At 36.3% G+C, this 14,140-nt stretch overlaps 1 protein-coding gene across 3 annotated transcripts in view; it reads right to left on the bottom strand.

The window, feature by feature from the left end:
- LOC145664757 (uncharacterized) overlaps window positions 1-14,140 on the bottom strand; it is a 58,948-nt gene that overhangs the window by 19,545 nt on the left and 25,263 nt on the right. Inside the window, exon 4 of one of the 3 annotated variants that reach the window (XM_081731691.1) lies at window positions 3,084-3,184. The exons of 1 other annotated variant lie outside the window; for it this stretch is intronic. In XM_081731691.1, coding sequence (XP_081587817.1) covers window positions 3,084-3,184 — 101 coding nt within the window. Of the gene's footprint in view, window positions 1-1,772; window positions 3,185-14,140 lie in introns of those variants that run through there. One more of the 3 variants, XM_081731689.1, reaches the window with a different exon arrangement.

Genomic DNA, 14,140 nt, shown 5'->3' with positions numbered 1-14,140 from the left:
CCACTGTTCGTTCATTTTTAACTCTTGCATTCTAATTCAAAGCGCAGCTTTGGTTTGTCTTAATAAATCTGGCCTCCTTCCACTTTCTTATTAACGACCTTTGTTGCAATCCTAACACTTCAATCTCACACCAATTAATATTATGTCCCGTGTCATTCATGTGCTTAAAAATGGCGTTTCTTTCTGTTTATATCTTTACTCTGTTGTTTTAACCGTTCTTTTAGTTTCTTTTCCCCGTTTCACTCATATAAAAACTGTTACATTTACCACACCTTATCTGTAAAACTCTCCTTTCTGTCAGCTACTCTCGGCTTTCTACTATAATCTTCTTCCTCACGCGTATCACATCCAATAGTCTCTTACTCAAAGAAGCCTTGAGGACTATATGGAGGGAGAGTTTCTGTATTATAGAAGAAAAGTTAACAAGGATCAAGGAGGGCCAGAGCATAGGATTTAGAATGAGTCCGGTACTGTCAGAAACGATGGGAAAAGGAAACCGAAAGGAAATGTGGGGACAAGCTTATGTTTTTTAGCAGGTATGTTGATGATTGCTTCGGGATATGAAAGAGTACTTAGAGCCAACTTACCAAATTTGTTAAGGGAACAGAAGATAAGACGGGCACAGAACTCGAATTGGAAGTAGAAGAGGAAGAAGCCATTATATTTCTAGATATGAAAGTAAGTAGGCGGAGAGATAAATTGGTCACAGAATGGTACCAGAAGAAGCATCAGGGAACTTCTGTCATAAATGGAGCGATGTTAATCGATCAACAAAGAGAAAATTCATAGAAAATATGACGGAGGGGATCATGTGAGTTAGTAGTGACAGAAGGAAGACTTAGAGGAATTTCACAAGCAATTGGAAACCAAGGGATATGATAATGAAAAGCTAAAGATGGAAAGGATAAAAAGAAAGGACCAGAATAGTACGAAGATGATGGAGAGGAAGAAAAGAAGCCATGATGAGGAATAGAAAGTATGAGGGACGACACCGAGATACTGAAGAGAGCACTAAAGAAAAGAGGGAACGTTTCAACGTACAGGAAAGGAAGTAAGAGACTACTGGAAGTGTTATGTGTGAGGAAGAAGAAAGCCCAGAGGAGCTGATGAAAAGAAGAGGAGTGGTTTAGAAGATAAGGAGTAGTGAATGTAACAGTTGTTATACTGGTGAAATAGGGAAAAAAATAGAAGGACGGTTAAAACAACACAAAGATAATGTATGATTATAAAGAGAAAGAAACGCCATTTTTAAGCAGGTGAGGGACACGGAACATAATATTAATTAGTGTGAGATTGAAGTGTTGGGACTGGAACAAAGGGCGTTAATAAGAATGAGGAAGTAGGTCAGATTTATTGAAACAGAACGAAGCTGTGATATGAATTGGAATGTACGAGTTAAAAATGACGAACATTGGGGCAAGCTATTGGAAAAATCTTAATTTGTAGCTTGTTTTTCTACTGGATAGCAAGGGAATGGGATTTATCGTGTTTATTTTCACTTTAGTCAACCTTTATTATGATTGGCTGAGTCCGTTTCGACCGGTCAATCGGCGTTTAGGACACGTTGGGATGATCGTGTAATATCTAGAAGTAACTTCCTCTTGTTTGTTACAGTGTTCGAAGAAGCCAATATGTTCAGTTCGCTGGTGCAACTGTCACACATTTATGATTTTAAACAAACGTTGCTTTGTTCAGTCAATTGTATTTCTAATTTATTTAAGATAGAAAAGCTAGTATGAACCAGTTAAGGAAACAAAGAAAACATGTCAAGCTAAAAGTATGTAAAAACTGAATATAATTTCTGTGAAAATTAAAAAATACACAAAAGGATTTATTTAATAAAGGTGTATTATATAACTTTTTGTTAATGATTCTTTATATATGATAATAATTTCAAAAACATATTTCCCCTCTGTAAAAAATTATTATGTACAAAAATATCCGGTAAATACTTCATGACCAGTTAGGTTATAGAAAACTGGCTCTAAACGACATTCACACTATTATTAAAATTCTTAAACACTTAACACAAGAACTGCAAAATATCTTCAAATCATGGTAGAAACCTTTCCGTAAATTATGCTTCTTGAACTGAAAGTTAATAAACTTTCTAAGAAATAAATAAATAATATCAGTATTTATTGAGTTGATTCATTTACTTAAATCAAGTCCTTAATAATCTATCTTCGCAAAAATATGAATACCAAATAGTGTGCAGATGTATTGCTTAATCCTAAAAAAAAAAAATAAAATAAAAAAAAATAAATAAATAAATAAAATAAAATAAAATAAAATAAAATAAAATAAAAAAAATAATAAATAATAATAATAATAATACTGAACTGTTCAAACAAAAAATTACAATAAAATACGCTACGATGTCACTGTTGCGCACGAATTCTCCAAACATGACCGCATGTGTGTTTGCAAATTCCACTTTTGAGCGAATCTTTTACCACATAAATCACACACAATGTTATACTCTCCCGCATGAAGTTTCAAATGCGTTCGTAAATTGTTTTTCCGTGCAAATTTTCGGCCACAAATATCACATACAAAAGGCTGTTCACCTGTGTGAGTTGTCAAATGAAGTTTAAGTAAAGCTGGGCTCGAGAGCTTAGCACCACAAATTTCACATTGTGTTGATTCCTTGTGGGACCGAATATGCTCCGATAACATACGTTTCTTGATAAGCTCTCCACATATATTGCATGGATGAAGTGTCTGACCTAGATGAGTCTTCATAATGTGATCGTGTCTTGATCTATGTTTATCGAATATTTTATTACATAAAGAACAAGGATACCCATGCTTGCGAATATGTGCTTTCAGCTCCAATTTTGGTACTCTCTTGCTGCATATGTCACAACTCGTTTCTATATATTCCACGAATGGTTTCTTTTTCTTATGAACAAGCTTTAGATGTACATTAACTGACCATTGGCGTCCAAATAATTCGCCACAAATTGCACAACCCCAGTCGCGGGCATTTGGATTTGAATGTCTCTTTAAATGTTCCTTCAAATACCAAGAATGTGAGAAATCTTTGAAACATATTTCACACGTACGTCGCTTTCTCTTACCATTACTTGTTTTATGTTCTCGATCTGTCTTTACCCCAACAAATTCATCTTCGGTAACAGTAGAAATATTGGTCAATACTATCTTCCTCTCACCTTCAACACTGTAAAATAAATAAATACATAAATAAATAATACAGTGCAAAGAAGGAACATGATTGAAACACATTTAAGATCAACCAGTACACATTTAAGGATCCGGCCTAAGGTTGACAAACAAAAAGATGATTACGGTACGTGGAAGTGATCTAAAGTTAGTGACCCTCGGATATTCTGAAAATCTTAAGCATACAATCTAGAATTGCTGCGTCCCTTGCCGTCAATGGCACATATGTGAGCGCCCGTATGTGACCACCAGCAGTGAGACGGACATATGATTCATCCATTGTGACAACTTTCTTCCATTTGAACCGGCCACATACTTTTCATACAATTTCCTGCAGTTCGTCTTACGCTTCGGCAACGCGACCCTGTAGCAGGTGATGTACAGGTTTCATATTAGGTGCATTGTGCTGCCACTACTGCCAGGTACTCATTATCAGCGACCTCAGTAGTCATTAGACATCGTGAGAAAGCAGAATGGGGCGCTCCGCGGAACTCACGGACTTCGAACGTGATCAGGTGACTGGGTGCCACTTGTGTCAGAAGTCTGTACGCGAGATTTCCACACTCCTGAACATCCATAGGTACACTGTGTCTAATGTGACAGTGAAGTGGAAACGTCAAAGGACACGTACAGCACAAAAGCGTACAGGCTGACCGTGTCTTTGACTGACAGAGGCCGCCGACAGTTGAAGAGGGTCGTAAAGTGTAATAGGCAAACATCTATCCAGACCATCACACAGGATTTTCAAACTGCATCAGGATCCACTCCAAGAACTATGCCAATTAGGCGTAAGGTGAGAAAACTTGGATTTCATGGTCGAGCGGAAGCTCATAAGCCACACATCACGCAGGTAAATGCCAAACGACGCCTCGCTTGTGTAAGGAGCGTAAACATTGGACGATTGAACAGTGGAAAAACGTTGTGGTGTGTGACGAATCACGGTACACAATGTGGCGATCCGATGGCAGCGTGTGGATATGGCAAATGCCAGGTGAACGTCATCTGTCAGCGTATGTAGTGCCAACAGTAAAATTCGGAGGTGGTGGTGTTTTTCTTGGAGCGGGCTTGCACCCCTTGTTGTTTTGCGTGGCAGTCTTACAGCGCAGGCCTACATTGATGTTTTAAGCACCTTCTTGCTTCCCACTGTTGAAGAGCAATTCGAGGATGACGATTGCATCTTTCAACACGATCGAGCACCTGTTCATACTGCACGGCCTGTGGCGGAGTGGTTACACGAACATAACATCCCTGTAATGGACTGGCCTGCACAGTCCTGACTTGAATCCTATAGAACACCTTTGGGATGTTTCGGAACGCCGACTTCGTGCCAGGCCTCACCGACCTACATCGATACTTCTCCTCAGTTCAGCACTCCGTGAAAAATGGGCTGCCATTCCCTTCCAGCACCTGATTGAAAGTATGCCTGCGAGTGGAAGCTGTCATCAAGACTAAGGGTGGGCCAACATCCTATTGAATTCCAGCAGTACCGATGGAGAGCGCCACGAACTTTTAAGTCATTTTCAGCCAGGTGTCCGGATACTTTTGATCACATAGTGTATATGTGACCTAGGATTAACTTAAATTAGTCAGTTTTCGTTGAAAAATAATTGTATTTTTGTATTGAATTTTTGTATCAAATTTCACTTAAATTTGTAAATTGTATTGTGCGAATAATTAAAGTGGTTGTGTAAATTGTGCTATTTTAAATGCTGGATTAGAAAAAAAGAACACAAACTTCTGAGAAAACGAAGAAAATTCCACATATTCTATGCACTGTATTCTTAATTGATATTGGAATTACTCTCCAATATTTATAGAAGTTAGTGGAAGTGCATGGATAGTTTATGGAAGTTATTGGAATTTTCCATTTTGCCACTTTTTCCGTTGCCATTATTTCCTAGAATCAGTCCACAGTGCCGCGGGTCCAATAGAAAAAAAGAGGACAATATACCAGAAAACTGGTGCGACGTGTATTTGTCAACATACAGAATACTTTGCTATTTTTGTGTGGATTATATTACAGATCAAAAGGAAATCTATTGGTTTCCGCGTGAAGTTGCTCACAATCTTACAGAAACTTATAACTAGAATGTTTTGTAAAGTATGTGTGATAGTATTGTGTGTGTGTATATTTAAACATATGTGTATATAGTATATCGCAAAATTGTATGTAATATAGAATGAGGTATTCTAATGGGTATGACATGGCAATCAATATTTTATTGTGACAAATAGTACTGTGTGTGAATGTGTAAACATATGTATCTACTATATCATAGTATTGCATGTAGTATAGAGTGATCTAGTGTAATGAGTTTGACGACCAATATTTTGTTATCAATTGCGACAAACAATGTGGCAATGCACATAAATACATTTATTCAAAAATAAACAAGGATCTAAAATACTTGAATATTTGTTTGACGTGCTGTGTATATTCATTCAGGATGTTTCTCAAATGATTGAGTATGAATGACATGGCTACATGATGCATGACATGATGTTCGTCTGTTATATGTTAAACACCTTTAATACTTACAGTAAATTAACAGTAATACGTAATATACCCGTATGTACTTGTGCAATATGTATTTTTGTTTGCTTATGGATTCTATTACAACATACTCCAAATTACTGTGTGTTATTGACATGACTATGTGATGGATGACATGTTTTCTTCCAAGTCTGTTTTACTATTTAAAGTCAATGTTTAATGTCTATTTGATAATCAGTCTCTTTTTTTTCCTTTACAATTTTTCCGTTTGTCATTTTTCGTTTTACGTTGTAGGCTATCACACGGCATCGCAGTTTCCATTGCAGGAAGCTCCGGCGAATAACAGGCACGGGAATTCTGTCTCACTCCTCCCTGCAACCTTTCCATAGACCATCCACAGTGACCGGGCAGCGATGTTGAAGACGTCGTTTCAACAGTCCAAATACGCACACATCCATTGGGGTGGCATCTGGGCTTTTCACAGGCATCTCTTTAAACGGAATGACAAGAATTTCTACTTCCTCTTCATTTCCTGATAAAAGTGTAGTGATGTTCTGGCGGTATAACTTGGACCCTAGTCCATATAGATCATCACCTGGTTCGCTCCCATTTCATACAATTGTGGGATCTCTCTCCGACAAATAGGTGTCAGAATGAATTCTTGAATGTATCTTGCATTCACTTTCATGTTTTGTACAGCTTGTATATCATCAAGTTACCCTCATATCCGAATCTCGTAACAACCATAAAGCCATGAGGGGAAAATTTTCCTACACTGACGAACAAAGTTTCTGTGAAATGAAATGAAATCTTTAAGTTTTACGTCCCACGCTTATGCCGGTTAGGCTAAAGGAGACGGTGATGATGAGAGATGAGTGAAATGGTGGAATGAAGAATGTGGGAGGAAACGGGAGAACCAAGAGAAAACCCACGAGCACGGTGTTTGTCCACCACAAAGTTCACTTGGCGGGGGCTGGGATCGAACCCGGGACCCCAAGCACCAGAGGTGAACGCTCTACCACTGAGCCACCGCGCCCCCCTGAGAATGTTTAGATAACAAGCTGGTAAAGCGATGTGGCTGGCGACGATTTGACGCTTGGACACCTGGTCCACTCTGATCTGCTCTAATCTACTGCAATATTTCCATAAACGATTAAAGAAAGCACTTAATTCAGTTTCAAATAACTGTAGAATATATACTGTGCATATTAATAAGTCAGGGAGAAACACTGACAAGCTCCGCCGCTTACTGAAATGTTCTCACTTCAAAGCAATGTTTTAAATATATATATATGAAAAAACGATGAAAGACTTCTTTGTTCAACTGCGTGGGAAAGAGGCAATTCCCACCGAAGAAAGTACTTTGCTTGAAGATCTTCTCCTGGTGATTTTCGTGGGTGAATGTTTCGGAAGGAGAGCCTGTTGTGCGTAACGGGTCACAATAGCTTTCGGAGTAGTCAATCCGAGTGTCAGCCGATACACCCGACAGTTTCACATTCCGTACATATGAAAACTTAGCATGGATAAGGGCCATTACGCAACTCTCCCAAGAACGGTTGATTTTCGGCGCCTATTGGTAATACTCATTAAAAACACTCACGCCCCTACAAGGTCAGACACAACACTGCTTCCGCCAGCAAACCTATAGTTCCAGCAAGATACGCCAGGTGGCACCACCAATTAAAAATGGTCGGAGATACAGTAAACAAGCTTCTGTATAAGTAATTTCTACGTAAAATGCTTCATCTGTACTGTACATATTTTTATTTTTAAATATGAGAAAAGGAACTATGTTAATTATTTTTTTTTCAACTGGTTGATATGGTTATGGAATATTAATACTACACCATATGTTGTAAGATCCGTAATTATTTTATTGAAATGATTTCCATTTACTCTATACCAATTTAAATTTGTCTTTCCACAGTTTTTTCTTTAACTTTTGCTCTCAATAAAATCTGTAATACAAATGTATATTTCACTTCAAATAGAATATTTGGTAATTTCGATAGTATATTAGGTCTGCTTGTTTCAAACGAATTGAGATATCAACCTCTCCCATGTATAACTTGCTGATCAAAGTTGAACGATGCAAAGTGCCTTGTTGTCGAGTGCTTGTCAGATCCCGTTTACAGAGACTGAAGTTTGCATCTTCTTCTCTCAAGTGTAAACACGCTATACATAAGCTGTCTTCACATTTAACAAATAAGCTGTTAGTTTCAACGAATTGAGTTGCTAGTCACATGATACATTTTTGAAAAGAGGGGAGGAAGGGAAAAGTCCTGCTAAAATTCCCAGGTGCAGCAGATAAGACGGCGAGGAGCAGAACAGATTTTAAGCCGCCATAACACATAAACAGCTTTTTGTTTTCATCTTTGTTAACACCTGTTCTGTATCTTCATTATACCTTTGTGGTAATAAGTTTTATCGTTCTCACCTAAATGTACTAATATTCAATTTTATTAAAACAATTCTAAACTTGGATAACCATCTATTAAACCAGTATATTTAATACACAATTCATCTTCAACTAACTTATCCGTCATTTTATCTGCCACAGATTTTGTAAATCAGGAAGGAAAAAGTATTTTGAATATATCACACTCAATTAAGATATTTTCCCAAACTAAGCTTTTATCTTCTCCATCATCTGAATTTTATATTATTCGTTTATTCCTAATTCTTTTAAACTATTAACGGGTTTTTGCTCAATACTCTCAATTTTAAGAACAAAGATAATATGACTTGCTGTTTGTCACAGAAAGTTTTTATTTACAGCTTTTATGGATATATTTTTGTGAAAGCCAAGATATTACAGCAAAATGCATTTAAAATTACCTTTTAATTTTTAGATTAATAGCAAAATTCTTGTGACAATTAAAATCGCATACTAAATTGTATTTCAGCTACAGCATCTGCAAATTCCACAATAAGTTTTATATACTTTCATTTACAAATACATTCTTTGTTCTACTACAATACATACATTGATCTATTTTTAATGAATTCTTATGGTTCATAACACATTTCCGTATTTCGACATGTTATTCGCTTAAATGGAGAGTAATCTCCATAGATCTTAAAATAGTTTTCTTAACCATCTCTATTTTCTGTAACATTCTTAACGTATAAATACCTTAGAATGATCAAATTTGTTATTATCTTTTATTTGATCTTAACTTCTACCAGTTTGAACTGCTACTATTACAAACTCATTCATATCAAATTTTGTTGTGGCGCGAAACTTAAAGAATGAATCAGTGACAGATTTTTGAACACATTGATATATGTAAAAGAAATGTGTGATTTTAAGTCCTTCCAGTATCTTCAACTTCAAATTACTCTCGTAAATATTTTCATTTCCACTATAGGCATTCTTTTAGACCCTTTATTTCTATTTTTCCACTATGAAAAGTAGTTTCACCTAATCCAGATCCTACTCCTTTATATAAAACATCATTAATATTATTGGCACTTGTAAATGTAAATTTCCACTCTCCTTTCCACATTATTTATTTATAATCGTTTAAAAAACAGTTATTAATCTTAATATAGAATGAACATTAAATTTCTTTCTAAATTCAAGTCTATTATTTATTTGAAATTCTGCTCGCTTTAAGTATGATGCTTCTGGTTTAAATAATTCTAAAGTTCCAGTTACAATTGCAGTTACTCCAGATAATTCAATTTTAAGTATAACAAGTCCGTGTTTTTTAATTTCTATTTGTGAGAAGAATGGAAAGAAATTATCTACGCATTTTATCGCGAGATTTCCACGAACTGTCTCCAGTTTGAGAATGTACACAAAGCAAATTGAGAGCAATGATATAACAATTTGCTCTGAGTGTGACTAAAGCCATCTCCACATTACAATCAAAGTCAATATCTTTGTTAGGATCATTCAAATTATTAGTTTTTCTATTTGAAGAAAAACTTCGTAATTCATAACCTTCAGTGCTATCCATTTATTATAGAGAAAATCTATAAAAAGTATTGTTGTTATTGCTCTACCGAAATCAATTAAATTGTCATCCTTATCTGTTATTTTTATCTCAATTTGATCTATCTTATCTCGTTATAGGAAAATAAATGCTAAAAAGGTTTATATACAACTCTGCGTTTAAACTCAGCATCTGTTTTAAATGATTCTATAATTTCTGTTTCCTTGTGCCTATTTCCTTCAATTTTAAGAAACATTCCATCAGCTGCATTACGATGAATATTAATGATGTTGAAATGGTGAAGTTTTGGCAGTTTGCCTCCAATATGTTGTTATTGTTTTCTAAAACCCTTTCACGCTTAAAACCAAGAACTACCAATGTCATCTATAATTCCATATTCACTATCTGTTCCTATTTCTAGTCCGTTTTTCAAACGTTTTCTGATAGCATTACATTTATAGATTGAGGTTCTAAATAATCGTTAGGATCTTTTAAATTATGTTGCCCTTCTGGAATAACTTGTTTATCAGCGTATTTAAATTAACTTCTAGCTTCTCTAATGTTAGGAGCTAAGTACATATGTACTTTAAAAACATACCAAACGTATATTTAAATCAAGATTATTATTATCTAATTTATAGTGAAACCTTTTTTTTTAATATAGAAGTATCACTAGTCAATTTAAATACTCTGTTCACTTATTATATACCAAATGAAAGAGGTTGATTTACCTAAACATATTTATAATAAATTAATATAATAAAATTAATAGTAGAAAATAATAAAATAATAAATAATATATGTTTATATATAATAAAATTAAATAATAAAATAATAAAATTATAAGATAATAATAATAAAATTAATAGAAGATTCCATACGAAAATTACAATATAATTTAAAGACGAAATTACGATTTGTTAAATACACTTATTATAATTTAATTACTTTATCTGTATTATTATCTGCAATAACTTCGTACATTAGTGCATTTATCCTTGCCACTGTTTATTCAATTATAACATATTTAGCAGTTATAGAGGTCTATCTTCTAAACTTAGTATTAGTAAAACGAAAATAAATATAAAAGGCCTGTTAATTGTATTAACTCATTTAAATACAAACATTAAATGGAGATACGGATAAAAACTATATTAAAAATATTATCATTAGAATTAAGCACTCAAAGTATTTTCTCTATAATAAATGATTACTCTTTACGAGTATGTTAATTGGAAGTAGAAGAAATTATTAAAGAAAAATAGACTAAACAGATAAATAAGGAATTATTACCTAGTGATATGCATTGCCTTCCATCTGGATGTAGTTAAACTTTCGTCTTATAAAATTTTTAATGCAACCGGGCTGGTTAGCTAATAATTATACAGATGGTGATCAGAAAAAAGGAAACATTTGTAGTTGGCAACACGTCAGATGTATGGGTTGGCAGTTGTGTCGTGGCGCCCGCAGCGCCGGACCGCTGGTGGTGGTGTGTTAGGTCGGTCTCCATACTACGTCAGGCGCAGTGTCCAGTGGCTGCAGCAGACGGAGATAGTGTAAAATGGGAGACCTCTCAGATTTTTAAAGAGGGCAAATTGTTGGTGCGCGGTTATGTGGAGTGAGTGTGACGGCAGTGGCTACTGTGTTAGGTGTGTCGCGTAGGACAGTGTCGAAGGTGATGACTGCCTACACAACACACGGGAAAACCACATCAGGGAAGCGGAACAGTGGGCGGAAGAAAATCATGAGTGACGGGTCACGCCGGGTATTAAAGCGCATTGTCACGCAGAACCGTCGTGCCACTGCGGAGCAAGTGACGGAGAAACTCAATCAGCACCTCCCCACCCTGTTTCGACAATCACAGTCCGCCACGAATTACATGACATGAACTTACGGGGTCGTGTTGCACGGGCCAAACCGCTCATCAGGGACCATAACGCTTTCGCACGCCGCAAATGGTGCCGCGACCATGCAACTTGGACCGTTGAGGACTGGAAACGTGTGATATGGTCGGATGAGTTATCCTTTACCCTATTCCCAACCACGGGCCGTGTTTATGTGTGGAGAACGCCCAAAGAAGCTTATGATCTGCAGTGTCTCCGCCCAACTGTGTAACATGGCGGCGGCTCGGTGATGCTGTGGGCCGCAATATCATGGTTTTCATTGGGTCCTGTGGTCACACTTAGCGGACGAATCACTGCCAACGATTATATCGCAATTTTAGGAGACCACTTGCATCCTATGGTTCGGATGTTGTTGCCGGACAATGACGCCATCTTCCAGGATGATAATGCCCCCACCCACACAGCTAGTGTTGTTACAGCGTGGTTTGAGGAACATCGGGATGAAGTTCAACACCTCCCCTGGCCCGCCCAATCCCCAGATCTCAACATAATTGAACATCTGTGGTCCGTCTTGGAAACACGACTCCGGCGACGATTTCCACCTCCATCCTCTCTCACAGAACTGGCCGATGCCCTGCACGAGAAATGGTGTAAAATTCCACTTGCTACCATTCACGACCTCTATGCCTCCATCCCACGTCGCATCAAGGCTGTTCTGAAGGCGCAAGGTGGCCCGACACCATATTAATCTGGTAAGTTGCAATTTCGTTCAGGTGTTTCCATTTTTCTGATCACCATCTGTATATATATATATATATATATATATATATATATATATTACAAAAGCATGTATCAACCTAAATATCAGCAACTACAACAACGATTTAGAGAGGCAGAATTAAAATTTAAATATGAAATACCAGCATTTCTATTTAAGTAAAGATTTTGTTATTCACAGTGTTCGAAGTGGAAAAAAAGCAGAGGCGGTATGTTTTATTACCATTTTGATTCGACAAACCATCTATCTAAATGTTGAAAGACAATGAGGTTATGTTGCCCAGAAGACTGCATTTCTATGTACACAATGACTCAAAACCATGAAAGAGTTTCTCCGTAGTTACAAAGGGCATGGAGAGGCTTTGCCCCCACCCTTAACTTTCTGAGAAAAATAAAATAAATATTTCCTTATGTTGTATTATAGAGAATGAAAATGATCAAAACCGAGTTTTTACAATAAGTTTTTAAACAATTTCCCGCGGGAGAGCTCGTGAACCCCCACTCGACTGAGAGGTATTCCAGACCCCCGGAAGGTCCGCCCCCACAACAGACAACTCTAAATCCACCTATGCGCAAAATACGGTAATTATATGTATTAAGACAAGAGATACACATATACATAAGAAAGAAACAATTGAATATGTCACTATAAAATATAAAACTCTTATATAAAACAATAAGCAAAGAAAAAAATAAAATAAAACACAAGCAAACCAAAAGATTATTTTGATTTCAACTATATTTTTTCTCGTAAATACCGGACTCACTTATGTATTTCTTTATCATTGTAGACACAAAAGGAATCCTGACGAACTCATAACACTACTTTCTGATTTCAGTTTGCACGAGTCGCAACTTCAATACACTGCCTTTTGTTTGGATTGGGCAATGACTCATTCCTTTCTGTTATGTGGCCCTTTATCTGCAACCAACACGAGTTCTTGCATAGGACCAACGAGTGAACTTGTTTTTAGATATCTCATTTTAGAAACAAGAGATAGGAAAAGATAACAAAAATGTAAGTGTTGCCAACTTACAATCTTTGACGTGCAAAGCTATTCGTCAATTACTGTGTATAAAAATGGATTGATTATACGTATATTAGCATACAATTTCCAATGACGGTATGTCTTGATCACCGAAAAACAAGAGGCAGTGTCTTCATCACTGAAAACCCAGAGGCAGTATGGCATACCACCGCATACCATCTCACTTCGACCACTGGTTATTCCAACTGATGAACGTAAAAATTATTCTTTTGATATGTTTTATGATTTTATAGAAAATCAGAAAAATATTCGATTATTTTACAAGAAGAAGACAGAAACATTTAGATTCCTTTCACCCTGCACAAACATATTCGAAAGTCAAAGTAATTAGTAAGAGGTAATGTATATTTCGTCGTGATGCTACTAACCTTAAATATCTATATAATGAGTTTGTTGGGGAATATATGTCTTACGAGAATTTGCTGAAAAATGATTACGTTTTTTTGGCAATCGATATGACAAGATAAATAACGGAAAATACACAAACAAGATAAAAACTTTATAAGTATATAATATAAAGGGGTTGGACAAAAAAAAAAAAAAAAAAAAAATCAAACGTTTGCAAAAGTATGAAAATCATACCTAGTATGGTGTGGGGTCTCCTTTTGCGTCCGAATCAGCTTGGTTCCGACGTGGAATGGACGTATACAGCTCCTGAATCGTGGTGTGTGGAATTTTGTACCATTGTTCCTCCAAAACATGTTTCAGTTCCTTAAGGGATGCTGGTGGAGGGTAATGAGACCGAACACGCATTTCTAACTCAGACCACAATGGTTCAATGATGTTCAGATCTGATAATTGTGGGACCCAGGGGAGGTGTGATAGCTCCTGGTCATGCCCCTCAAACCA

Source organism: Thermobia domestica, chromosome 11 (genome assembly GCF_964235325.1).
Source record: "Thermobia domestica chromosome 11, izTheDome1.hap1.1, whole genome shotgun sequence".
Classification (NCBI taxonomy): domain Eukaryota; kingdom Metazoa; phylum Arthropoda; class Insecta; order Zygentoma; family Lepismatidae; genus Thermobia; species Thermobia domestica.
This window is presented reverse-complemented; position numbering and strand designations above follow the sequence as displayed.